General features: G+C 42.4%; 1 protein-coding gene across 11 annotated transcripts in view; it reads right to left on the bottom strand.

Moving 5' to 3' along the window:
• Positions 1 to 9,845: 9,845 nt before the first annotated feature.
• The window catches only part of amph (amphiphysin), a 48,882-nt gene continuing 31,680 nt past the window's right edge, over positions 9,846 to 27,047 (bottom strand). For 2 of the 11 annotated variants that reach the window (XM_086271662.1, XM_086271668.1), the window contains 12 exons: positions 25,816 to 25,935; positions 25,651 to 25,734; positions 25,207 to 25,233; positions 25,062 to 25,085; positions 18,673 to 20,499; positions 17,505 to 17,537; positions 14,405 to 14,695; positions 13,804 to 13,848; positions 13,234 to 13,284; positions 11,034 to 11,222; positions 10,813 to 10,914; positions 9,846 to 10,705 (listed from right to left, as the gene is read on the bottom strand). In XM_086271662.1, coding sequence (XP_086127788.1) covers positions 10,601 to 10,705; positions 10,813 to 10,914; positions 11,034 to 11,222; positions 13,234 to 13,284; positions 13,804 to 13,848; positions 14,405 to 14,695; positions 17,505 to 17,537; positions 18,673 to 20,499; positions 25,062 to 25,085; positions 25,207 to 25,233; positions 25,651 to 25,734; positions 25,816 to 25,935 — 2,898 coding nt within the window. In that variant the 3' untranslated portion in view covers positions 9,846 to 10,600. The remainder of the gene's footprint in view (positions 10,706 to 10,812; positions 10,915 to 11,033; positions 11,223 to 13,233; positions 13,285 to 13,803; positions 13,849 to 14,404; positions 14,696 to 17,504; positions 17,538 to 18,672; positions 20,500 to 25,061; positions 25,086 to 25,206; positions 25,234 to 25,650; positions 25,735 to 25,815; positions 25,936 to 27,047) is intronic. The other 9 variants (XM_086271669.1, XM_086271663.1, XM_086271664.1 and 6 more) reach the window with 9 other exon arrangements.

The raw sequence follows: 27,047 nt of genomic DNA, 5'->3' as shown, positions 1-27,047 counted from the left end.
TCAGAAAAAAAGACAAAGTACAAAAGGAAAGGATTTACAGGAAGGGGGTGCCATATAAAGAAAAAGAAAAATACAGAACAGGACGGGATGTCTAAAAAGAAGGGGGTGCCATTTAAAGAACAGAAATACAAAGAGAAAGATAAAGAAAAACAGAAAGAACAAAGAACAACAGAAAAAGATAGAAAAAGGGAGAGCTAAAGCAGAAAAAACTGAGAACAAGAAAAAATAAGAAACAGAAAAAGTTAAGAAAAACAGAAATGAAAAGCAAGAGTATAAAAGGCCCAGAGTGGCGAAATTGAACACAAGAAGCGGGTGGGCCAAGCCTGAAGAAGGCTCAGAGAAGCCGAAACGTCGCGAATGGCCCAACCCCAGTGCACTACACCCGCTTAGGGTAATTTTTTGATCAGGGGGCACCAATACCAGTCCCATGGATGGACCGTGCACCTAGGTTCCGGCATAGCCGGGCCTATTCTTTCCCCACACCCTAACCAGCCTGTGCCTCCTGGGATTGGTGGTGCCCCTGCCCATTGCCTCTCTCCCTCATTGTGGGGAGCCCCCCACCCACTACCCTGTCCTTACCCTAACCCCATTGCCCCCCTCCCCCCTCCCCTTCTAGCCCTAACTAAGGGAGCCCTAAAAGCCTAAGCTAAGAGAAAAAAGACAAGAAAGGTCAGAAAAAAAGACAAAGTACAAAAGGAAAGGATTTACAGGAAGGGGGTGCCATATAAAGAAAAAGAAAAATACAGAACAGGACGGGATGTCTAAAAAGAAGGGGGTGCCATTTAAAGAACAGAAATACAAAGAGAAAGATAAAGAAAAACAGAAAGAACAAAGAACAACAGAAAAAGATAGAAAAAGGGAGAGCTAAAGCAGAAAAAACTGAGAACAAGAAAAAATAAGAAACAGAAAAAGTTAAGAAAAACAGAAATGAAAAGCAAGAGTATAAAAGGCCCAGAGTGGCGAAATTGAACACAAGAAGCGGGTGGGCCAAGCCTGAAGAAGGCTCAGAGAAGCCGAAACGTCGCGAATGGCCCAACCCCAGTGCACTACACCCGCTTAGGGTAATTTTTTGATCAGGGGGCACCAATACCAGTCCCATGGATGGACCGTGCACCTAGGTTCCGGCATAGCCGGGCCTATTCTTTCCCCACACCCTAACCAGCCTGTGCCTCCTGGGATTGGTGGTGCCCCTGCCCATTGCCTCTCTCCCTCATTGTGGGGAGCCCCCCACCCACTACCCTGTCCTTACCCTAACCCCATTGCCCCCCTCCCCCCTCCCCTTCTAGCCCTAACTAAGGGAGCCCTAAAAGCCTAAGCTAAGAGAAAAAAGACAAGAAAGGTCAGAAAAAAAGACAAAGTACAAAAGGAAAGGATTTACAGGAAGGGGGTGCCATATAAAGAAAAAGAAAAATACAGAACAGGACGGGATGTCTAAAAAGAAGGGGGTGCCATTTAAAGAACAGAAATACAAAGAGAAAGATAAAGAAAAACAGAAAGAACAAAGAACAACAGAAAAAGATAGAAAAAGGGAGAGCTAAAGCAGAAAAAACTGAGAACAAGAAAAAATAAGAAACAGAAAAAGTTAAGAAAAACAGAAATGAAAAGCAAGAGTATAAAAGGCCCAGAGTGGCGAAATTGAACACAAGAAGCGGGTGGGCCAAGCCTGAAGAAGGCTCAGAGAAGCCGAAACGTCGCGAATGGCCCAACCCCAGTGCACTACACCCGCTTAGGGTAATTTTTTGATCAGGGGGCACCAATACCAGTCCCATGGATGGACCGTGCACCTAGGTTCCGGCATAGCCGGGCCTATTCTTTCCCCACACCCTAACCAGCCTGTGCCTCCTGGGATTGGTGGTGCCCCTGCCCATTGCCTCTCTCCCTCATTGTGGGGAGCCCCCCACCCACTACCCTGTCCTTACCCTAACCCCATTGCCCCCCTCCCCCCTCCCCTTCTAGCCCTAACTAAGGGAGCCCTAAAAGCCTAAGCTAAGAGAAAAAAGACAAGAAAGGTCAGAAAAAAAGACAAAGTACAAAAGGAAAGGATTTACAGGAAGGGGGTGCCATATAAAGAAAAAGAAAAATACAGAACAGGACGGGATGTCTAAAAAGAAGGGGGTGCCATTTAAAGAACAGAAATACAAAGAGAAAGATAAAGAAAAACAGAAAGAACAAAGAACAACAGAAAAAGATAGAAAAAGGGAGAGCTAAAGCAGAAAAAACTGAGAACAAGAAAAAATAAGAAACAGAAAAAGTTAAGGAAAACAGAAATGAAAAGCAAGAGTATAAAAGGCCCAGAGTGGCGAAATTGAACACAAGAAGCGGGTGGGCCAAGCCTGAAGAAGGCTCAGAGAAGCCGAAACGTCGCGAATGGCCCAACCCCAGTGCACTACACCCGCTTAGGGTAATTTTTTGATCAGGGGGCACCAATACCAGTCCCATGGATGGACCGTGCACCTAGGTTCCGGCATAGCCGGGCCTATTCTTTCCCCACACCCTAACCCTAACCCTGCCTACCCCAGTCGAGTGAGCGTGCATCAGGGGACCCAGACTTCTGCCTGGGACCCCTTTCTTTCCCCAAACCCTAACCCTAACCCTAACCCTAACACGTAAAAGCCACAGAACTGGAAAGGATAAATAAGAAGGGGGTGCCAAAAAAGGAAAAATACAGGACGGGATGTCTATAAAGCAGGGGGTGCCATATAAAAATATATAAAAAGGATAAACAACAACAGAAGGACAGAAAAAAACAAAGAGAGCACAGTAAGAAAAAGAACAAGTTGAGAAGAAGCAAAGAAAGTTAAAGAACAAACAGAGAAAAAGTACAAGTTGAGAAACAGAAGTATAAAGCAAAGAAAGTTAAAGAACAAACAGAGAAAAGTTGAAGAGCAAACAGAGAAAGAAAAGAAAGTTAAATAAAAAACAGAAAACCCAAAGTGGGTGGAGACAGACAGTATAAAAGCCGAGACAGGCATGCAACACAAACAGAAGACACGTTGGGCCAGCTTGAAGAAGGCCAAGTTACGCCGAAACGTCGCGACGGCCCAACGATGCGCAGTTGGCCAATTATCACCCTATATGGGCAATTTTTTGAACGGGGGACATCTGCCCACTTCATTCGTCGTGAGCGTGCCTCCAAGGGGGTCCAGCGGCTGCTGGGTCCCCTTTCTCTTTCCCAAACCCTTACCGGCCGGGTCCCGGTGGAGTGGGTGATTCCCCTACCCGCCCTCCCTGCCCTAACCCTAACCACTCCTTCCCTCCTGCCCTTACCCTAACCCCTAAAACCCTCCCTCCCTCCCTCCCTCCTAAAAATAAAAAATTTAAAAAAAGCCAAAAAATAATGGAAACACGTAAAAGCCACAGAACTGGAAAGGATAAATAAGAAGGGGGTGCCAAAAAAGGAAAAATACAGGACGGGATGTCTATAAAGCAGGGGGTGCCATATAAAAATATATAAAAAGGATAAACAACAACAGAAGGACAGAAAAAAACAAAGAGAGCACAGTAAGAAAAAGAACAAGTTGAGAAGAAGCAAAGAAAGTTAAAGAACAAACAGAGAAAAAGTACAAGTTGAGAAACAGAAGTATAAAGCAAAGAAAGTTAAAGAACAAACAGAGAAAAGTTGAAGAGCAAACAGAGAAAGAAAAGAAAGTTAAATAAAAAACAGAAAACCCAAAGTGGGTGGAGACAGACAGTATAAAAGCCGAGACAGGCATGCAACACAAACAGAAGACACGTTGGGCCAGCTTGAAGAAGGCCAAGTTACGCCGAAACGTCGCGACGGCCCAACGATGCGCAGTTGGCCAATTATCACCCTATATGGGCAATTTTTTGAACGGGGGACATCTGCCCACTTCATTCGTCGTGAGCGTGCCTCCAAGGGGGTCCAGCGGCTGCTGGGTCCCCTTTCTCTTTCCCAAACCCTTACCGGCCGGGTCCCGGTGGAGTGGGTGATTCCCCTACCCGCCCTCCCTGCCCTAACCCTAACCACTCCTTCCCTCCTGCCCTTACCCTAACCCCTAAAACCCTCCCTCCCTCCCTCCCTCCTAAAAATAAAAAATTTAAAAAAAGCCAAAAAATAATGGAAACACGTAAAAGCCACAGAACTGGAAAGGATAAATAAGAAGGGGGTGCCAAAAAAGGAAAAATACAGGACGGGATGTCTATAAAGCAGGGGGTGCCATATAAAAATATATAAAAAGGATAAACAACAACAGAAGGACAGAAAAAAACAAAGAGAGCACAGTAAGAAAAAGAACAAGTTGAGAAGAAGCAAAGAAAGTTAAAGAACAAACAGAGAAAAAGTACAAGTTGAGAAACAGAAGTATAAAGCAAAGAAAGTTAAAGAACAAACAGAGAAAAGTTGAAGAGCAAACAGAGAAAGAAAAGAAAGTTAAATAAAAAACAGAAAACCCAAAGTGGGTGGAGACAGACAGTATAAAAGCCGAGACAGGCATGCAACACAAACAGAAGACACGTTGGGCCAGCTTGAAGAAGGCCAAGTTACGCCGAAACGTCGCGACGGCCCAACGATGCGCAGTTGGCCAATTATCACCCTATATGGGCAATTTTTTGAACGGGGGACATCTGCCCACTTCATTCGTCGTGAGCGTGCCTCCAAGGGGGTCCAGCGGCTGCTGGGTCCCCTTTCTCTTTCCCAAACCCTTACCGGCCGGGTCCCGGTGGAGTGGGTGATTCCCCTACCCGCCCTCCCTGCCCTAACCCTAACCACTCCTTCCCTCCTGCCCTTACCCTAACCCCTAAAACCCTCCCTCCCTCCCTCCCTCCTAAAAATAAAAAATTTAAAAAAAGCCAAAAAATAATGGAAACACGTAAAAGCCACAGAACTGGAAAGGATAAATAAGAAGGGGGTGCCAAAAAAGGAAAAATACAGGACGGGATGTCTATAAAGCAGGGGGTGCCATATAAAAATATATAAAAAGGATAAACAACAACAGAAGGACAGAAAAAAACAAAGAGAGCACAGTAAGAAAAAGAACAAGTTGAGAAGAAGCAAAGAAAGTTAAAGAACAAACAGAGAAAAAGTACAAGTTGAGAAACAGAAGTATAAAGCAAAGAAAGTTAAAGAACAAACAGAGAAAAGTTGAAGAGCAAACAGAGAAAGAAAAGAAAGTTAAATAAAAAACAGAAAACCCAAAGTGGGTGGAGACAGACAGTATAAAAGCCGAGACAGGCATGCAACACAAACAGAAGACACGTTGGGCCAGCTTGAAGAAGGCCAAGTTACGCCGAAACGTCGCGACGGCCCAACGATGCGCAGTTGGCCAATTATCACCCTATATGGGCAATTTTTTGAACGGGGGACATCTGCCCACTTCATTCGTCGTGAGCGTGCCTCCAAGGGGGTCCAGCGGCTGCTGGGTCCCCTTTCTCTTTCCCAAACCCTAACCCCTCGCGAAGAAGAGCTCAACAAAAACATTTATGGCCTACTAAACTCCCGTGATGGGCAATTTTTTGAACAATTATCTTGGTGGGGGCACCATCCCCCGTTCCACGAAGGACCGTGCACTTGTGGGTCTCCAGCATTGCTGGGGCCCCAGTCCTTTCTCAAATCCTAACCCTAATTCGGCCTGATCTATCCCCATCCCACATTCTTACCCTAACCTTAACCCTAGCCACATGACTAATGCCCTATCTCTAGTCCCATCCCCAGCCTAAGCCCTGACCTTAACCCCAACCCCAATGCTGACCCCTTTGTACAGGTACCCCAATTCCATCCCCAGTTGCGGATGATGATACCCCAAGAGAGGGAAAATAGAAACCCAAGAGAGGGAAAATTATAGATGGGCCACAAAGACAAAGAAATAAAGCCAAAGTAAAGACAAATAGAGGCCAGAAAACAGGGACTGTCAAAGGAAAGTCAATGGAGGGGAGAAGAGTAAGGAGGGACTTTAAGGCAAAAGGAAGGGATGCAGGGATTAGGAGACAAAAGGAAGACGGCAAAGAAAAGGTAGGAAAGGAGAGAAGGAAAGAAGGGAAGCAAAGGATTAAGTAAAAGTAAGCAACAAGAAAAAAGAAAAAGGAAAAACCAGAAAAAGAAAAAGAGAAAAACACAAAAAAAGAAAAAAAGCAAAGTGACGTACATCCGGTACTTTCAGCGGCTGCTGGAGGGAGGAGCCACAGCACATATAAAAGGAGGGGCAGAGAAGAGTCTCTTCATTTTGATTTGGCCAGCGACGCATGTGCACAGCCTGAAGAAGGCACAATCCAGCCGAAACGTAGCTACAGCCATGCGTCAGCACTAAAACGTGTTTTTGTTTGTTATTTTAGTTTGTTATTTTAGTTTGTTATTTTCGGGGGGGATTTCTTTTGATGTTTTTTCATTTATGCATTGATTTACTGGCCTAAAAAATTAAAAACCTAATATATGGACTATCATAAATTTATAACCTAAAAATTGGATAATTTATGGATAAAAACAGTTTAAAAGCCTAAGAATTGGAAATAAAAACGACACAGAGACTAAATTCATTGAGCAAAGACCAATTTTATTAAAAAACAGTTAAAAACCTAAAGAACAGGACAAATAAAACACAAATTCGGCAAAATTAAATATAATTTGGTACTTACCTGAACCTAAAAAAGAAAAGGACGGTACTTACCTGAATTCGGACCTGGGGACTGCCGGATACGGTAGATGGGGTGGCGACAACGTAACGGGTCTCGGGAAGGGTCATGGTGCGGAGCGTGCACCAACTCCTGCCCTCCTCGTGCAGGGAGGAGTTTCAATTTCCCCTAACCTAACCCTAACCCTACGTATAAGTGGAAAAAAGAGAAAGCAACAAAGAAAAACAAGTAAGAAACTAAGAAAGAATTTTTGAAAAACACAAATAGAAAAACCTAAAAGAGGGAGGAGTCAACTAAAAGTATAAAAGCCAAGAGAGGCAGAACACAAACACACAGAAACACATTGGGCCAGCCTGAGGAAGGCGAAACTACGCCGAAACGTCGCGAAGGCCCAATGAAGTGCACTAAACCCTAGACATGGGTAATTTTTTGAATCAGGGCAGGGACACCACCACCCAGCCCCATCGATGGCCCGTGCACCACAGGCTACCAGCTTGCTGGTGGCCTGTTTCTTACTCAATCCTAACCCCTAACCCTACCCTAACCCTATTTACTGGGCTCCGCTGAGCCAAGGGGAAGGCTCTTTTATTTATTACCTAAAATCCACAAAGACCCAGCAAAGTGGTCTGTACCATTTCAGGTGCCCCCCGGGCGTCCCATTGTGTCTGATTGCGGTAGTGAAACTTACCACACTGCAGAATATCTGGACTTCTTCCTTAATCCCTTATCCATAAGGCATGACAGTTACATTAAGGATACGTATGACTTTGTGGAAAAGGTTAAGCAGACAGAAGTCCCCACTGAATCATTTCTCTTTTCAATTGACATTGACAGCCTATATACTAATATTGACATTAAGGAGGGAATAAACTCCATTAGGAATATTTTCCAAAAATACCCAGACAAAAAAAGACCTGAAAAAGAATTATTACAATTATTAGAAATCAACTTAACGAGAAATGACTTTGAATTCAATGGGGACTTCTTCTTGCAAATCAAAGGTACGGCCATGGGCAAAAAATTTGCCCCGGCATATGCCAACATTTTCATGGCTGAATGGGAAACTGCAGCCCTGGCAAAATGTGTCAAGAAACCACTGTACTATTACCGGTTTCTTGACGACATCTGGGGCATATGGCCACACTCTGAACAAGATTTTGAAACCTTTCTAAGCACTCTGAATGACCACAATGATTCGATCAAATTAAAATCTACAATTAATAGAACCACAATTGACTTCTTGGATACAACCACTTTCAAAGGCCCAAATTTTCCACAGACACACAAATTGGATATCAAAGTATTCTTCAAGCCCACAGACACACATGCTCTTTTATTCAAAACAAGTTTCCACCCAAAAAATACCTTTGCTGGTTTAATAAAGTCACAACTGTTGAGATTTCACAGGATTTGCACACAACAGACTGACTTCAGAGCAGCGACCAAAATTTTATTCTCAGCTCTCACCAGTAGGGGGTACTGTCGCTCTTTCCTCAGGAAATGCTTCAATTCATTCCTGCAGACAAAACCCATTGATTTGACACCTGTCCTGCCTGTTGTTTTGACCTATGCCCCATCAACGTGCAAACTAATCAGAGTGATTAGAAACAATTTTCAGGATCTTGTCCGGAAAACCCAATTGCTGGGGGATCATAAGGTAATAGCTGCCTTTAGGAGGAATAAAAACCTGAGGGATTTCCTCATTAAGGCAAAAATCTCACCTCTCTCTGAGCCCAAACTCAGAGACCAGGGGCAATTTTTTAAGCACCAGAAATGGGTGAGGAGTTTCTCAAATGGAAATGTATTCTGCTCACAAGCTAATGGGACTCCACGCTCCAAGAATTGTATATATGTTATCACTTGCAGCAAATGTGGAATCCAGTATGTGGGAGAAACAGGCAACACGATCCTGACAAGATTTACCCAGCATAGATACAATGTGTTAAGGAAGAAAAACACACACACACAACTGGTTAAACACTTCCTATCACACGGCTGGGAATCTTATCCTTGAAGCCCAACCCTAAGCCCAAATCCTAACCTTAACCATTTTTAACCCTATGTTGGAATTGTAAACCTCATGTCCAGGATACTAACATAATCCCTTTTTCAGGGCACCAAGTTTGGGACATGGTTCCTTGAGCCGGGAGCAGGGATGGCCTGTGCATTGAGACTCGATTGCCGAAGGCAATCGAGTCCTCATCTTACCTTCTCCTAACCAGGGGGCTTAATTAAAAATTAAAAAACCTAAAAAAAAGAGAAAAGAGCGGAGGAAAAACCCTAAAAAAACTTACCTGTTTAAAAAAAAGCCTGTATAAAGGAAAGAAACAAGAGGGGAAAATACTTACCAGAGAAAAAACCTAAAGAAAGGAAAATACTTACCTGTAAAGAAAAAGCCTGTATAAAGGAAATAAAGAAAAAAATACTTACCTGTAAAAGAAAGCCTGTATAAAGGAAGACCTCATATTTAACTGGGCTCGCCTGAGGAAGGCACTTCTATGCCGAAACGTCGCGACAGCCCACTAGCTCTTACACCCTAGACATGGGTAATTTTTGGAACCGCCGGGCAGAGGCTCCTCGGCCCCCATTGATGGACAGTGCAGTCAGGCCCCTGGTGGCCTGTTATCACCTGAACCCTAGACATGACAATACTTAACCCCTAAAAACTCACATTTTGGCCCAAACTTGGCAGGCAGGTGCATGCTGCTACCAGGATGCCACAGAATTTGTGGATTCTAGGCGTTAGGGTTATTCAGTCATTTCCAGTGAACCCCGTTTTAGAGCTGGCTATAGCCTAATGTAAACCATTTAAATCTTTAAAGAATAATTAAAACATAATTCTAATAGCATACCCTTTTTTATCTTTTGACTGATTTCTAAACATTAAAGATACCATTTGGTCCAATTACTTGATTGAAACATTAATATTTTATTATTTATTTTATTAGCATAGAACCATATACAATATCAAACATGGAATTTACTATTTAATTCATTACACCAATATTATCTCAAGGCTGTGTGCATCACATAAAGGTCTACTGGGAGGCTTCACCTGGCTATCAAAACCAGTTTGATGAAGGTTTACATTTTCTAGAGTATAAGAGTAATTTTTCTGAAGCCTAAAAAAATAATTGCGGACTGGTTTGTTAATACCTTCTATTTGATGAAACACTTAAACCGCTGACAAAAAATTTCCTTATTTGCTTTTTTTTTTTCTTGTAACCAAATTTCCAGATGATATGCCATACACAAATCTATGCGTAACACACAAGAAATTCTTTATTTGTCATCTTTAGTATATGTACTTTGAATATTTAGGATTTTCATGCAGCATTTGCACTACTTTGTGTGCCAAAACCCAGACAATAAACATCAGTATCCCCTTAGCAGAACCAAAGCAACACGGGTCAGTGAGTTAGTTCATCAACACATATTACAAATGAAAGATCAATCACCACACACCCAATAATGATAACACAGAAAACATCAACAGTGATTCAAGAGTTACAGTTACAACGTGTCAGAAAAAAGAAACCCAAGTTTCATGTTGCACTCACAAACAAATCACAGCATTAAAGTTTCTGTAGTCTTTCATAGCAAAACAAAATGATTACCACACAGTGCAAAGACAGTTTTATCTTTTTCCTTTGTTTTCACCTGGTCACTTCAAGCTTTTTGTTGTTGAGTTATTATTGTTTTATATATAATTTCTATTTAAACAAAAGGCATATCTTACTTCCACAGGAGGGTGGAACATACTACCACACCATGCTTAAATCATCAGGGGAACTCGGAAGAGTACTACTCTCTCTCTTCTTTTTTTCCTTTTTTTTTTAACAATAACATTTCATTTTAGTACAGTTTCACCTGCCAGAGAAACTTTATTGTTTGTCCAGCAGACAGCTGCAGCAGGTACAACGTACAAGAAAAGGAATGGCTACATGCTGATTCAATGGCTGGGACACAGATTACTCATGTTTCTACTTATCATTTTGCCATGTCAGGGAACATCTTACTCCAAATGTTGAGTAAAGTTTTCTGGGAAAAGTCCTTTTTGAGCACCAGCTCCAAATGTTAACCAGTCGCTTTCCTTGATCCCTGTGAGCCAGCCAGCATCCTGCAGCAAACACACAAAAACATCAGAACAATCCTGTTAAGATGTTGTTTGTCATGTTGGTGAAGAACTTTTATTTATTACATTTCTGTGTGACCAGCTATTATCACCTGATCTTCCACTGAGGCAGTGGGAACCACCAAAACCACATCGCCTCTCTTCAGGTCAAGTTCATCTGAATTTGCAGCCTCAAAGTCGTGTATGGTCTCCACCTGCAGGTATCCATCATAGTTTACAGACATTAGACTCCACATTTTAACAGTTCATTAGAAAAGTCTTTTTCCTCCTCAATTGATAGCATAAAATATTTGCTTTTACTAAGAAGCCTCACCTTGTAAAGGAAATCATCAGGAAGTCCAGACGCTCCCCCAGAAGGACTGATATGCTTGATGTTCTGGTTTTCAGTTGTCACCCCATTGTCACTGATTGCAGTGGGAGAGATGATGTCAGCATCTCGGTCATCATCACCTTCGTTACTTGAGGCAGGCTCAATCACAACAGAAGGGATTGGCATATTTTCCTGCAGAGGACATTGAGCATTTAGTGATCACATCTAAAAACTTTCATTTCATATTTACAGCATCACAGCAGGTTACTGCTGCAGAGCATCTTGCAAAATGAAATGTCTCACTTAATTTCGCAATATTTTTCTATGGCTGAAAGACTTAGCTGATCTCAGCCCAGCAGGGCACTTTTACAGTTAATAAATTCAAAACAGAAGGCAGAGAGCCACAAACAAGCAGCAGCTGATTGTGCTGCAGTAAAGACCCGCAGAGCATCTCAAAAAGCAAACAACATTCTAGTGTAATGATTCTACAGGCCGTTACCAACTGCAAATGATTTGCTTTCAAGTATTAAAAACAATTCTTATATCTGAAATTATGTCAGTTTTTCAGTTTTGAGCCTTGGTTTAGACCAGGGGTCTGCAACCTTTAACACCCAAAGAGCCACTTGGACCCGGTTTCCACGCAAAAGAAAACACTGGGAGCTGGGAATACTTTTTGAAATCTAAAGTGAAGATAACACTGTATATGTTGTTATTTTTACCTTTATGCTTTGTGTGAACAACTAAAGTAAGTAAGTAAAGTTTATTCATTAAGCGCTTTTCACAGACAGGCAGTCACAAAGCGCTGCACACAAATATTAAAATAAACAATACAATCAATAGACATTATACACAATGTAAAAGATCAAATGTAAATAATGTAAAGAATATAAAATACGTACAACAAAAGGCTTGTTTGAAAAGAAAAGTTTTTAACTGCTTTTTAAAAGAATCCACGGAGCAACTAAGGTGTGTTGCTTATGAAATCCACGAAGTGCTACAGAGAAAATTACCTTTTATTTATGTAATTAACACATTTTGAACTCTTAAAGAAATATAACCAAAGGAAAGACGCTGAACTAAAATGATCCAGCAGACAAAAGCTGCTGTGAGCCACCCTCATATCGCCTTTGTGCTTTTGGAGCCTTGACCTGACTTTTAAAAAATAACTGGAAAAAAGTACTATGCTGCTAAAAATGAAAAATAGATCTTTGCAAAATTCTACCTAAATATGTATTTTACCTGGTTAATGTGTGTGGCGGGGCGTGGTCTGCAGTGCCGCTGCATGGAAGTCGGACGCACCTGAGCGGCACCCGCAATCACGCCTCGCCGCCTTAAAGTCTGTGCTCTCTCTGCTGTTGTGTTGGTGTGTGTCGGGCTGTGAGCTGCAAAGCTACAGCCGGCTGTATGTGTACAGCAACCGTGTGTGAAAAGCGGTCAATAAAGAGATGCTGAAAAGCTTGTTCATGCAAGCATCGTCGGGTCTGCTGTGATATGTTTACAATGAGACTTGTGGTCCTGAACCTCTGCGCACAGCGTCTGCAAAACGAGGCTTTCATCTTCACGCAGGACTGTAAGCTGTCATCTGTGAGGCGTGAGCGGTGTTTGTTTTTAACGTAGTTCACGGTGGAGAACAGCTGCTGACATAATGTGGATCCGAAGATCCATAACTGGCCCACCTGGGGTTGAAAGTCTCGATAAATGCACAGCGTTTCGGCGGCTACACCGGCTTCCGCGAGTGTGACGCTTATTTTGAGCGATGAAAAAATAATACGATATAATTTTATTTTTATATTTCAAAATCACAGTAATCTTCCAATTTAGAACTACAAGTTAAAAAGAACTAAACACAAATAAAATACACTTCAGCTAAATACTTCTAATTTATTTTCCCAAACCACCCAGAGCCGCAAAATAAGGACTAAAGAGCCGCGGGTTGCCGACCCCTGGTTTAGACAAATTCCTCCAGTGAAAATGGGAAGTTGTGTAACAGTTAATGCATTACTTTTGTTAAACCCCTTGAATGAAAGCTGAAAGTCTGCACTTCAATCAGATCTTATTGTCCAATCTAAATTAAGGAACAATTTGTATGTTTGTAGAGCACGCTGATACGACAATTTCAGCCACTCTCTCTCACACACACACACGGGCATTGAGTTAAGTTTCATGATTTCTTCTGAATCTAAAGTGATGATGCTAGACTCACCGATGAAGCTGCTTCACTGGGAGAAGTTTTGGCCTGTTCAGCAGGAGGAATCTGTTTACAGACAGAAATCATTTCCATTTGAGAACATTTGTGTGGCCATTGAATGTTTGAACAAACATTTAATAATAACTTTTGCTCTTGTAAAATTAGAACTTTGACCTCCCTGTTCACATGTGAGAAAAGAGATATGAAACAGTGACCACCACCCTGAATTCAGCATGTGTAAAATCACAGAAAAAAATGAATTTTGTTTCAAAAAACGACCAACGTAGGGGTCAAACCATTATTCTTCAAGGTCTCTTTCAGAGAGCTGCATTCATTCTCATCATTTCATTTCAACACTTCATCCATCCTCTTCAGGGTCATGGGGGGGCTGGAGCCTATTCCAGCTGTCTTCAAGTGAGAGGCAGGGTACACCCTGCACAGGTCGCCAGTCTGTCCCAGGGCTAACACACAGATGCAGACAAGCATTCGCACTCACATTCACACCTATGTTGTTCAATAATTGTTGCCGATAAACAGTAAAAATGACAGTGAAAGCAAACAAACAGAAGAAGTGGAGTATCCTACCTCACTGACCTCTGCCTGTTCTGAGCCTGGAGATACCACTGTTGACTTTGGGAAAATAAAATAGATTTTGCGTTGATACCTGCTCAATCATCCAGGTAAGAAAATCCAAAAAGTTGATTCTGTTCATCTGGACGTTTTCAGTGGGAGAAACATTTTATTGTCATCCCACTGGAAACGCTATGGACATAGTCAACTTTTTGGGAAAACAGTAGAATATAACGATTTAAACTCAGTGATGCTAATTGAAAAGGCTTTTGTTTTTGTTTTGTTTCAAAAAGCAGCAGTGTTTTATGAGATTGAGTTCATTTTGTGTCATAAAGTGGATGGGGTAGGGTAAAGATTGGGGTATGGGTTTGTTGGCATGAAATGAGAAGGGCAAAGGGTTAAAATCCTTACACAAAAAGACATTTCATGCGCACTGGATACAGGCTGAAAACAGAAGAATGATTTCCACACTGACACATCTCCAGTGTGGAGTTCAATGATTTTCTCATTCAGTGATGATGATGATACGATGAGATGGAGGTCACAGTGATGATATTGATGAGATGATGATTAGGTTATCACAAAAGGCAGCATTTTTACAAGGTTATCCACTCACAGCAGGCTTTTCCTCCTTCAGGCTGTCTGAATGTGTGTCTGTATCGTCCTGACCAGCTGGAGCAGCTCCAGATTCTTCCACCTCACCAGCAGGGGGAGCTGGAGGTTCCTCCATCTCTGCTCCTGCAGTTGAAGATACAGGTTCCTCTCCAGCAAAAAGAGGTGGGCACTCATCTTGCTCTCCTCCAGTAGTGAGAGATGGAGGTTTGTCTTCTGCTGCAGGCTCTCTTGAGCCTGCAGCTTGGGCCTCTGCAGCTTCCAGAGCGTCATTTGATTCACTGTTTCCTTCATTCTTTTTCAGAGAAAGATGGCATTTAACTTTAAATGTCCCACTTCATTTCACAATATTTAGTATGATGTTCATTAAACGCCACAGAATTCATAATATGAGCTCCCAGCATTTAAACAGTTATATGATTACAAGTTAGGCTTTAGGTCAGTCTAACACTTTTTACTGGCAGAAATAAATACATCTCAGGACTGATATCATATATTTACATGATGTAAAAAAAAAAGTACGTAGTTACCTATGTAGGTGATAAGTACATACATATGCAGCTCTGTGAAAAACTAAGTACACCCTTAATTAAGGAATTAGGAGGTTCCATAGCAGCCAGATGCTGAAGAAAATGCACCAGTTATGGTTGCTTATCAAGTGTGAGCACCTCTGTAAGAGCAGATCTTCTGGAAATTTGCTGGTTTGCACCATTCTGGTGTATGTTAACACAATGACACAATCTTCCCTGGCGTGGACATCACAGCAAATTTACCCCACCCCAACGTTAGATCATAGGATGGCTGTGGTTCAGTGGGTTGTCTAGCAGTCTGGAGGTCAATGGACGATTCCACAGCTATTTCAGCCTTAATGTCAAAGTATCCCTGGCCAAGATACTGAATTTTCCTCCAATGCATGCATTACAGTGTTTAACAAGGGATTTTGGCTTTTAAAACAAACAAACAAACAAACAAAAAACCCACTTTAATGAATGTGTGTGTGAGTGGGTGGATAACAGGGCTGGACTGGGACAAAAAAAATCAGCCCGAGCATTTTGACTAGAGACCGGCCCACCGGGTATTAAAGCCATAAAGCCTTTGAATGAAAACAAACACTGTTGTGACAGTGATGTACAGTCTTGTTGGTATATGTATGATTTCTATACATTTTAGATCAGATAAAAACTTTGGTCTTTAAGATTCTGATCATTATATATTAAAGTGAGACATTTTAAATGAGAATAAGAAAGTGCTTCTTTGTGTCCTCCTCTCCCTGTTAATGCCCTACCTGGCCCCCTGGCAAAGCTTTGCTAGATCCGCCCCTGCACAGTTACCAGCTGTCAGCTACTTAAAAAAGGATCCTGGTGTTATTTGTCTCTCAGAAACAGCTCATAACTTCCCTTCAACTCATTCATGTCACCTAAAAGGTAAACCTGTTTCTCCATCACCTGTTCATCTCCTGGTTTCATCTTCATGTTTCCCTCTCACCACATATCGAAACCGACATCATGACCAGCAGCTTTACAGCTGTGGCTCCAGCAAACATCAGCTGATACTAGAAACTAATATTAAATAAATTCTAACAACAGCTGATCAAGCTTAAACGTGCTGCTGTTGTTTAGCGCGACATCCGCTGGTTTCCTCTTTCTGGCGCAAAGTGGGCGATAAACAAAAAAAGAGACGATCAGCTGATCATTGATCAGTTTCATGATTGAAGTAGCAACAGGAGAGGGAGGGCGAGAGAATGAGAGAAGAAACAGCTGACAGCGTGAAGACACAGAATAACTCCAGCTTTGTGTCATTTTTCCATTCTAGCTGAAGTCCGGGACAAACTGTTCCTTTTCAGCTCAACACGAAACACGTAATATTTTCTCTGAATACGAGATGATTCCGTTTTTACGGGATGGTTGGCAACTCTACTAACTAACCTTATGAGTAAAATACAATTCCTTATCAGTAACATCATAGCACCCACCCAGCTGTATATAAACTCCGTCATGCTAGCTAGTACGCAGTACGAGTTATTGTAACTGACTGTAAAAAGTCAGCACAGCGCAAAAAAACTCCACCTAAACTTGGTTTATATCTGACCCAGATACACTGCAGTGATAACTTCTTACCTGAAGTTCAGTTCACCTGACACTCGGACCGGCAGCCGCCTCGGGTCTCTCCTCCTCCTGCCTCCCCTTTCTCTCATCCACCTGCTGACTCTGTGGAAGCTCCGCCATAGCCACCACCAAACAACCGACTTATTTTTACACATCGGCCAGCATAAAAAAAAACTTTAAAAAAAAACATCGGCCCACCAGGCAAATGCCCGGTATGCCCGATGGCCAGTCCAGCTATGGTGAATACGGCTTGTAAGCAAAAAGCCTGCAGTGGTCAGCTAAAGCACAAAAGCAGTATGCAACTACAAGTCCATTTATCATTTACTGTGGGAAACTCCAAAAAAATACAAGAGCTCCATCTCAGACTCTTCAGTTTGCAGGTTTAAACTTAAACTTCATGACAGTATGACTAAAAAAAAGCCTGAGCATGCAGGACTGCCGGGGAAGGCTTCTTCTGTCTAAAAAGAAAGCCTCCTGGAGCAGTATCCTTCAGACAGACAAGACCAAAGTGGAGATGTTTGTCCATAACGCACAAAATCAAACCCAGCATATCAGCAAAAACACCTGAGAGCAGCTGTCAGCACGGTGGAGGAGGGACGATGATCTTAGTGCACCGTGAACTCTTGTCTAAGTGTTCTAGAGTCAGTGTGAGGCCGTCTGTCCCATAGCTGAAGCTCGGACCATCAGCAGCAGCACAAACATCCAACAGAACGGCTGAAACAGGAATGAATGGAGCAACTACGATGGTTTGGTCAGAGTCCAGAGCTCAACCTGAGTGAGATGCTGTGGTTGGACCTTCAGAAGGCTGTGCATAAGTGAGTGGACATAAACTCCTTCACAGTGACAGAGAAAGTCCCACAGAAAGCATCACAGCAGGTTACTGCTGCTGAAAAATGAGGTGGATTCAGTTTTTCACAGAACTGTAAATAGGTGTGTAGATACTTAGTTAGATGGAAGATGGGGGGGGGGGGGGTTTACACAAATGTTTATAAAACTCACCATCTTATCAAAATCTGCGAAAAATGATGGATCCTTAAGAGTGCATGTGTTTAATAAAAAGAGAAAAACAAGTCACAACTGACTGACTGAGAATTGCATCATTTTTTAGCATTCACAAATAAAAGGGAAATATTTAAGAGATGGGGATGTAGGATAAGATGCAATCAAAGTTCTGCAACTGCACCTTCAAAAATTATGGTCCTATGAGGCCACTTAAAGTGTGAGATCCATGATTTCAACAGAGTTATCATACATAGAGAATTTCCCCCCGTGAAAGTTTTCTCAGATTTCTTCTCTAACATGCTATGGTTAGAATCTTTGGAGAAAGCAACCATCTCCAGATTTAACTCAAATGCAGGTTTAAGGAGCTACGTTTGAAAAATTCAAATGTAGCAGGAGTGCTGTTGCTTTACTTTCAGTACATCTGCAGAACACTCTCATCAAACATTGTTGTGACATAGAACAGAGACACTTGGAGAGGAGACTAACATTACTTGGACAATAAAGGCTTCTTGGCTTTGTGGAAGTAAGCTGTTGGGTTCGCCATCTACTTTCAAAGTCACTAGTCTCTGGCAGTGATCTCTGAACTCTGCATTGACCCCTTCCTGCTTCTAATCTTTTTACGTTGTTCTACTCTAAGTCTGAAAATTGTTTGTAGAAACTAGAGAAAATAGTAAAAATGACAATGAATTAGAGCGAATCATTGGTGAAACCCAAACTTTCAGTTGACTTAGTAAGAACGATCTTCTACCAAAACCCAGACACTAATCACAACAACTCGAATCATTTCAGTGTTTTGGATCCAATTACTTTAAGCTTAGAATAAAATTACCTGTGAAAATCCATTAAATGTATTGGTCACCTAAATTGAATTCCAGAGATATATGTTAGTATTAATAATATTAGAAGCCTTCAAGTAAGACCAATCTAATAACAAGATGGACTCGTTTTGAAATGGGTGTAAACATGGAATGAACAAGCAGAGGATAGTAAGAGATGGAGGCAAGCAAAAGGAGAGGCAGGAGGAGCTCAGGCTGAGGTCCAGGTTTTAGGACTTTCACTGTTTCTCAGTCTCTGGGAGGGTGGTAGACAGGAAAGGTCTGTTTGAAATTTGTTTCTATTCTTTTCTAATCTACCATTCAACTACAAAAGGAAGGGAGTCAAGTACCTCTTCCTTTTCTGTATCTAGCTCTTGGTACAACTTTCCAAATCTCCGGTTTGCCGCCTCATCTTCGGACATGTCTGAATTTTCTGGTTCTTTGTGAATTCGGGGATTGTTTACTTCTTTATTTCCTGCTGCTGCTGTTCCACAGATGGATGCAGAATTTTTGCTGCCACTACCTTCCTGCCAGGAGGTATTGCTGGAAGCAGGAGCCCCGGTCCCTGAAGAGATGGCTGAGAAACTGTTGGAAAAATCCCACCCACTCTTTCTATCCCCAGTTAACACAGCCTCAGCTTTCTTTGAAGTCTCAGCAAATGGATCAAATTCAAAACCACCCATTTTGTCTCCACAATGTGATTGTGCAAAAGGATCTGAATCAAACACACCTCCTCCCTGTTTTTCTTCAGAAGGATCAGAATCAAACGCACCTCCTCCCTGTGTTTCTGCAAAAGGATCGGAATCAAACGCACCTCCTCCCTGTGTTTCTGCAAAAGGATCAGAATCAAACGCACCTCCTCCCAGTTTTTCTTCAAAAGGATCAGAATCAAACGCACCTCCTCCCTGAGTTATTGCAAAAGGATCGGAATCAAACGCACCTCCTCCCTTTGTTTCCGCAATAAGATCTGAATCACACGCACCCCCTCCCTTTGTTTCTGCAAAAGGATCGGAATCAAACGCACCTCCTCCCTTTGTTTCCGCAATAAGATCTGAATCAAACGCACCTCCTCCCTGTGTTTCTGCAAAAGGATCAGAATCAAACGCACCTCCTCCCAGTTTTTCTTCAAAAGGATCAGAATCAAACGCACCTCCTCCCTGAGTTATTGCAAAAGGATCGGAATCAAACGCACCTCCTCCCTTTGTTTCCGCAATAAGATCTGAATCAAACGCACCTCCTCCGTGTGTTTCTGCAAAAGGATCGGAATCAAATGCACCTCCTCCCTGTGTTTCTGCAAAAGGATCGGAATCAAACGCACCTCCTCCACAAGTTTCTGCAAGTAGATCGGAATCAAACGCACCTCCTCCCTGTTTTTCTGAGATAAGATCAAAATCAAACGCACCTCCCTGTGTTTCAGAGAAATAAACTCTTTCATCTGTTTCTCCTTCAGTTTCACAGTGATCTTGATAAACATCTGGTCTCTCTGGCACTGCTTCGGATGAATTATTTCTGTTTCTTTTGGCTGCAATACTAGAACAATCGGAAACAACTTCTCTTGTTTGAGGACAATCTCCTGGGACAGCTCCACCTGCCTGAACCTTCTGGCTCTTCTCTTGGGTTCGATCATCATATGAAAGCTCATCATCAGCACTTGCCCAGCCTCCTCCCTGACCACCATCACCCCACTCCTCAGCAGTTTCATATTCAGATCCTGACCCTTCAGGAGACCTGGACCATTTGTCTCCTCTGTCCTCTGCAATTTCCTCAATTTGTTCACCGTACTCATTGGTGAATATAAGTCCCGGGGTAGACTTTCTGCGATCTTCCTTCCTTAATTCATCTGCCCCTGAATCTGCCTGCCCTGTACTATCATCCTCTCCACAGCACAGGGAGGAATGAAGGTTGGAGTTAGGTTGAGATTCCCAGCAGCTAACCTCATCTTCAGCTGGTGTGATTTCACTGTCCCGGGTGATTGCTGTTGATTCTCCACCTGGCTGAATCCCTTCTCCCTGGGGCCAGCCCCGAGTCTCACCCTGCACCCCTTCTTGTGCCCCTTCCTGCCCCACAGTCGGACCTCCAGGGATAGCAGGTTCCTCAGCTCCTGAAGCATCTTCTCCGTTGGCTGACACTGAACCAAAATCAGCAGACCAGTCAGCGACAAAGCCGGTATCTGCAGCCTGCTTGGACAGGTAGCGAATGATGAATTAAAGTTTGCCCCTCCCCAGTCTAACCTCAGTACAAGGTTGTGCAACACAGCATGTTATCAGGCAGACATGTGGTTTCATGGAAGGAAATGAGAATACAGTGTCGTCTGCACAAAGATGACCAGTCACAGCTGATCAAACTGTTTCAGTTTTCTGATTGAAGCACCTGCACTGCTTCAATGTAACTTCAAGGGGAAGTTTTAAAATAAACAATCAAAGAAAAAAAAACCACTAGATTAGAAACCTTCTAGTCAAACTGTTGGACTTTTGGGGGGCATTTTGCCTTCATTTGACTGTAGTCTATAGAATCGGTCAGGTCCCTGAAGAAGCAACGTGTACAACTCAGCAGTCATCTTAGATGTAAAGTAGATGATTATTTTTTTAATGAATGCAGATATAGCCATAACTTTAATTTCAATGGGACTCTGACCCATAGTCCCATTAGACATTAGCTGCTGCATTTTTATTCTAGTGCCTTGTACCTGACCATTTTCACAGGGTTTGCACATTGAAATATATATCACACTGAGTAACTTAGATTTTGTGTTAGTCCTTATTTAGTTTTTGCCATCAGTCTGACTGTAGTAGGAAAGAAGCAGTTGTGAGAGCGTCTCGTGATCAGCACGTCCACTCTCCTGCATCTCGAGCTGCATGCGATCCATGATTGTTTTGGTCTGAGGACGTGTGACCCCTGATGATAACTGTCTCTGATGATGTTTTGGGCTCTTTTCTTGCAGAGTTGTGTGTATGTTGAGTCAATTGATGGAGGATTAGCTCTTATAATTCTCTCTGTAGCCTTTATGACTCTCTTGAGAGCCTTCTATGCTTGAGTGGTGTTTTTCATAACATACAATGGCGCTAGTAATGACAACGCTCTCCACCAGTCCTCTGTAGGCTTTAGTGATGAAGCAGCCGGTTCCTTCCTAAACACCCTGAAGAAATAATGCCACTGCTTGGCCCATTGTCACTGTGGCATTTACATCCACCTCAGGGGTCCATGACATGTGAATGTCAAGGAATGTGTGGCCATAAGCTCTTTTCACCCCAGTGACATTGATATGGAGAGGCAGGCTGTGTTTCCTGAAGTCTAGGAGATAGATAGATGTGTGTTATTCAAGTTTTCTTTCAGAAAATATAAGTGTTACAATTGAGTTGAATGCACTTTTGGTCCATAATTATCATTAGCGTAACAAAACAGAGAAGGAAAGACGAAAACAAAACTAATAAACCAGTGGAGAATAGTGACTAGCATTTTACTCGAGATAAGAAAATTATCTGTTCATTTTAATAAATTTATTTATTTATTAAAATTCAAATCTTAGAGGATCTGGTGTAGTGAGTTCAGGGTTTCCAGATGAGTGTGATTTTTTTTCCAACTCCTGTCTCAAAATAAGAGTCAGCTTCTCACATCACATAAATATTGTAAATCACATCAACCCAGACTTCAGTTGAAGGGGAGATTTAATTAGTTACTTCCTGTTGAGTGCTTTCTTACCGGCTACTAACAAATACTTCTTATCACCCTCCAGAGTTGGAAATTTGGAAACTAAGTACAGGGTATCAAATGATAACAGAATTGTTACTTTAAATGTTTTTTTCTAATGTCTTGTGTATGTGCTGATTTGTGGGCAAGACCAGAAAATATGGAAGTGGTTTCTATGCTTTTCACCTCAGGATCTCCAGCAAGTTAGTTCCCCGTGGAGAAACCTACATTGCACTGAAGCTCTGAAAAGTTCTCCCATCCAAACTCTCTGAAGGAAAAAGAGGAGGTACTTTTCCACTGGTATTGATATTTTTTCCCAAGTTTCTGGTTAACTTTAGAATATCCTCCCTTTTCCCATCTTTCCTTTTATATACCTTTTAGAAATGTATCTGATTCCAGGAATTGATTTACATGCCATTAGGAAAAGCTTCAAAACACCCAACATGGCTCTTTCAAGAGCTTTCTTTTTAAATATACTTTCTGATATTATGCCTAATTTGTTTCCCCTCCATGAATCGCTACCTTATCATGGTGGAAGGGTTTGTGTGTCCCAGGGATCCTAGGGGTTATTTTGTCAGGTGGGCTTATGTCCCCTTGCAGGGCCCCAATGGTAGTATACCATTAAGGGAACAGTTTACCCTGCCCTGGATAGGGTTACTGGGGTCTCACCCTGAAGGCAGGCCTTTGGATGGTGCCTGAGGGCAAGGGTCTGGTGGCTGGGCCTTAGTTCATGGGGCCTGGCGGGGCACAACCCGACAAAAGGGACATGGGCCCGTCCTCTTGTAGGCCCACCAACTGCAGGAAGTGCCGTAGGAGCTGGGTGTCAGGCTGCAGCCAGTAGCGGAGGCCCTGTCTGACCAATCCTCAGCTACCAAGACTAGCAGTTGGGACATGTCACATCTGTCTTGAAAGAAGCCTGAGTTAGTGCAACTCTGGATAAAGAAATGACTCTAGATCGGGAGGAACGGCCTCCTGGATCTGAACCTGAGTGGTATTTTTGATGTTGAACTTCTGTGCAAATCACAGCTTGTCCATAACAAACAAAGTGAAGGTATCCATAAGTGCACCAGGCACCAGGGCACTCTTGGCTGCAGGTCGATGATCAATTTTGTAATCGTATTATTAGACCTAAGGCCATATGTTCTGGACACTTTGGTAAAGAGAGCTGCTGAGCCATCAACTGATCACCACCTGGTAGTGAGTTCAATCAGGCGGCAGGGGAGGACGCTAGACAAACTCATATAGTGAGTGAACGCCTTGCAGAGGCCCAGGCCCGTGAGATCTTCGACATATACCTCCGGCAGTATTCTGAAGGAGACTGGGGACATTGAGTCTGAATGGACCATGTTCAGCACCTCCATTGCCAAAGCCACTGCACTGAGCTGTGGCCACAACGTGGTTGGTGCCTGTCATGGTGGTAACCCCCAAACCAAATTGTAGACACCAGAGATGAAGGGAGCCACCAGGCTGCAAAAGGAATCCTATCGGGCTCAGTTAGCCTGTGGAATTTGTGGCAGCTGATACGTACCAGGCCAAGCGTAATGCAGCTCAGGCAGTGGAAGAAGCAAAAACTTGTGTAGCAGGAGTTTGGAGAGGCCATGGAAAAAGACTTTCAGAGAGATTCTGGCAAATCGTCAGGTGACTCAGGAGGGGGAAACTGTGTTCTACCTGCACTGTGTATAGTCACTATCAACACATTAATGATCTAACCACAATAACGCGTTGACGCCGTGCAGCCCCACGCACGGGCCGATCCGCGATAACTCGCTAACAGGGATTTGCCACGTTAATGTGGTTATGGCGTTAACAACATACAAATTGTCATGACCTTTGGTCAATGGCCATGACATGCCATTCACTTCCTCGATTCAGAGATGGTCTTTCCCTTTTCACGTAAATAGCCTCCTTGACTCCACCCTCAAGCCAACATTCCTCCCTGTCCAGGATGTTACATCCTCATCATTGAAAGAGTGTCCACTGGCCTGTAGGTGTAAATAGACTGCAGAGTCCTGGCCTGACAAGGTAGCTCTTCTGTGTTGTGCCATCCGCTTCGCCAGAGGTTGTTTGGTTTCCCCGATGTATAAATCCTGGCAATCCTCCTGGTACTTAACAGCGTACACTATGTTACTCTGTTTGTGTCAGGGGACCCAATCCCTGGGGTGGACCAATTTTTGGAGTGGCATATTTTGGGGTCTGAAAGAGACACCATGTCTCAGCTGTTCTGATACAGCAGTCTTCATGTCAAACAGTCTTCATGTGCAAATAAAGAGTGTTGCTTGGCAACCAGGCATGCTGCAACTGTTGTGCATTAATTTCTTTGGGGTCAAAATGAATTAGTCGGTGGTTCTAGGTATGTGTTTGTTTGTGTTGTTTCTTTTTTAATCCACACACCTAAAATTCACAACATGAATGAATCCATTTTAGAGAAAGTTAAATATGAGATGATGGGGTTTTAATTTAAACCAGTTATATGATTTTTTCCCCCAAACTAATTTTAAAAAGGTTATACTACTAGTACCACTACACATGTAAACACTATAAGATTACAGCTTCCGAGAACCTATGCTGTGTTTTGGTGTATAAGTGGTTAATATATTTTTGTCTTAAACTAAACAGGGGTAAGACAACCAGCCTTGGGGAAATCTCCCATAAGTCTTGGTCTTGATAAATGCTCAATTATCTATGTCAGGAAAGCCCAGAAAATGTATTCTGTTCTTCTGGACACGGTATTTTGGAACGATGCATCCAGATGTACAGAATAAATTTTGTGGGGCTTCCTGAATTTAACTAACTGCTCCAGCTCCTCTTTTTGATAATGTTTTTTTAAACTGTGGAAATTGTAAATATGTGGCAACAGCTCTTCAGCGATAACACGACTGAGTAAAATAATGATTTACATTTCCAAAGAAAGAAAAACTGACCCAGAAAGATCCATTTGTTGACCAGCGTTGACTTTGTGCAGACTATACTGGATTAACAAGACCATCTGATGGAGTGAATAACTTTATTAATAAATGATGTATTACAGAGTGAACTATGCGAGTTTACTTACAGGCTGAGCAGCTTGAGTATTTGCCTTAAAAAGGGGATAAAACTGAATTTACCACTGCAATCTGGATTTATAGATTTACTTGATCGTTTTCTCATTAAATCAAGCTGTAGAATAAGAAGTAGTTGGGTTAGGGTTAGTTACTCACCGACCACATGTCCCATGGTACAGCAGTCTGAAAGGAGCAAAAATACTGAATAACTAACACAGTTTGTGAGGTACTGGCAAGAAGAAAGGAACAATGTTTGGACTGTTTGATTTGTCAAATATATTACAGTTTAAGAAAATCCATATAAAACTGCTTATCTTCAGAAGTAATTTTTACTACAACAAGAAGAAATATAAAAATCTAATCTGAGAATTAAGGACCAAAGAGCTACTAACAGGTGTGTCAGCAGCTGAAACGCCACCTGTCTTCTAGTCTGTTAGCTGATAGCAGGTGAATTATTTATCAGTTTGCTTCCCATTGTCATCATTACAGTAAGTGAAGACTCAGCTCTCAATCGCTCCTGCCGAGATGTCAGAAATAAGACCTGTGCACTGCTATGGTTTTCAGGTGTATGTGTGGATGCTTTCGGGTAATAAAGGGAACCTGTGGTACTGGTGAAACGCTTTCATCTGGTTGAAAAGCATCAAAGTCCAGATCAAGAAGAGATTCGCCGGGCCGTTCATTGGGCTGCAGATGACAGTGCAAAAACAAGTAAGCAAGTCTGTCACCCACACGACATCTGCCGTCATTATTCACATGGACTCATACCTGTGATGGCGAAGGAGCAGGTAAAAATTCTCCACCAAAGAGGTCGATGATCTGTTCCTCTGCCACCTCCTTGGTTGGTGTGACCTTTGGTGGAGGAGGCACCGGTGGCCCCTTTTTAAGCTACAACGAACACAGCGAGCTGTTAACGATCATTGTGAAAAAAATAAATAAATAAAAACATGCTGCCAAAGACAGACACCTTCTGACAAACTGTTTCAATGTCTGCACCAGCATTATGTGTCTAATCACTGCCACTGGACATAAAACACAAGAATCCCACAGAAAATGGATAGAGGCTGAAGCACTAAACCAACCTTTAAAACAGGGCTGGGGAACTTTCCTCCACCATAACATGTTTACTTTTCAGCTAAATTGTAAAAGTATGAAGCCAAATTTACTTCAATAGATGATTAATACTTATTTTAATTTTGATACCGTTTTTGAATTTGTTCATAGGTTAGACAGTGATAGCTGCTACGTGCGTACAGATCACACAGAGTTTATGTCTGAGATCTGAGACCTTTATCACACAAGTACAAAATAAACCAGTCTGAAGAAAACCTTCAACTGTTCTGATGGCAGACGGCAGATTCTACAACACTGGTTCCTGTGACATCTTCAGAACTGTTGTGCTTTCCAGGAATTGGAGACGCACTCTACCATTTGCCTCGGCCCTGATGGAAAGCACGATGAGGTGAAGTGAAAGAGACCTGAGAAGGGCTCGGTCTGGTGTTTAGAAAGTTTGACTGGTGCATCACTGATTAAACATTTGGTGGCAGACGTAGCTGATGTGGCTCTGCTATGGAGAAACAACATCATCCTTTAGATTAACTCGCATACTTCACTCAGTTCTTAGTGAGGGCGGCCTCCTGGAATGTGAATGGGTGCAGGGATGCAAATCAAAGAGCCTTATTAGCTGAGGTGATCAAACAGAAGAGACTAGATATAGTCTTTCTCCAAGAAACACATACTGACAGTTTAAATGAAATAGACTGGGATCTGTGGTGGGGAGGGCAGAAGTTTCTTAGCCATGGGACAAATTTTAGCGCAGGAGTTGCTGTTTTATTTTCTCCTTCTCTAAATGGAAATATTTTCAGCATAGAGATGGTAAAGGGCAGAGTCCTTTTGGTGAAGGCTGAAATTGAAGGTTTTAGTTTTACTTTTGTTATTGTCTATGCACCAACCTTAGGGTCTAAACGTGAGATTTTGTTTAAAACATTAAAAGGAAAATT

This window comes from Aulonocara sp. 'chitande type north' Nkhata Bay, linkage group LG18 (genome assembly GCF_057382095.1).
Source record: "Aulonocara sp. 'chitande type north' Nkhata Bay isolate Kocher_YH1m ecotype deep benthic linkage group LG18, A_spYH_male_GT1.1, whole genome shotgun sequence".
NCBI lineage: Eukaryota > Metazoa > Chordata > Actinopteri > Cichliformes > Cichlidae > Aulonocara > Aulonocara sp. 'chitande type north' Nkhata Bay.
This window is presented reverse-complemented; position numbering and strand designations above follow the sequence as displayed.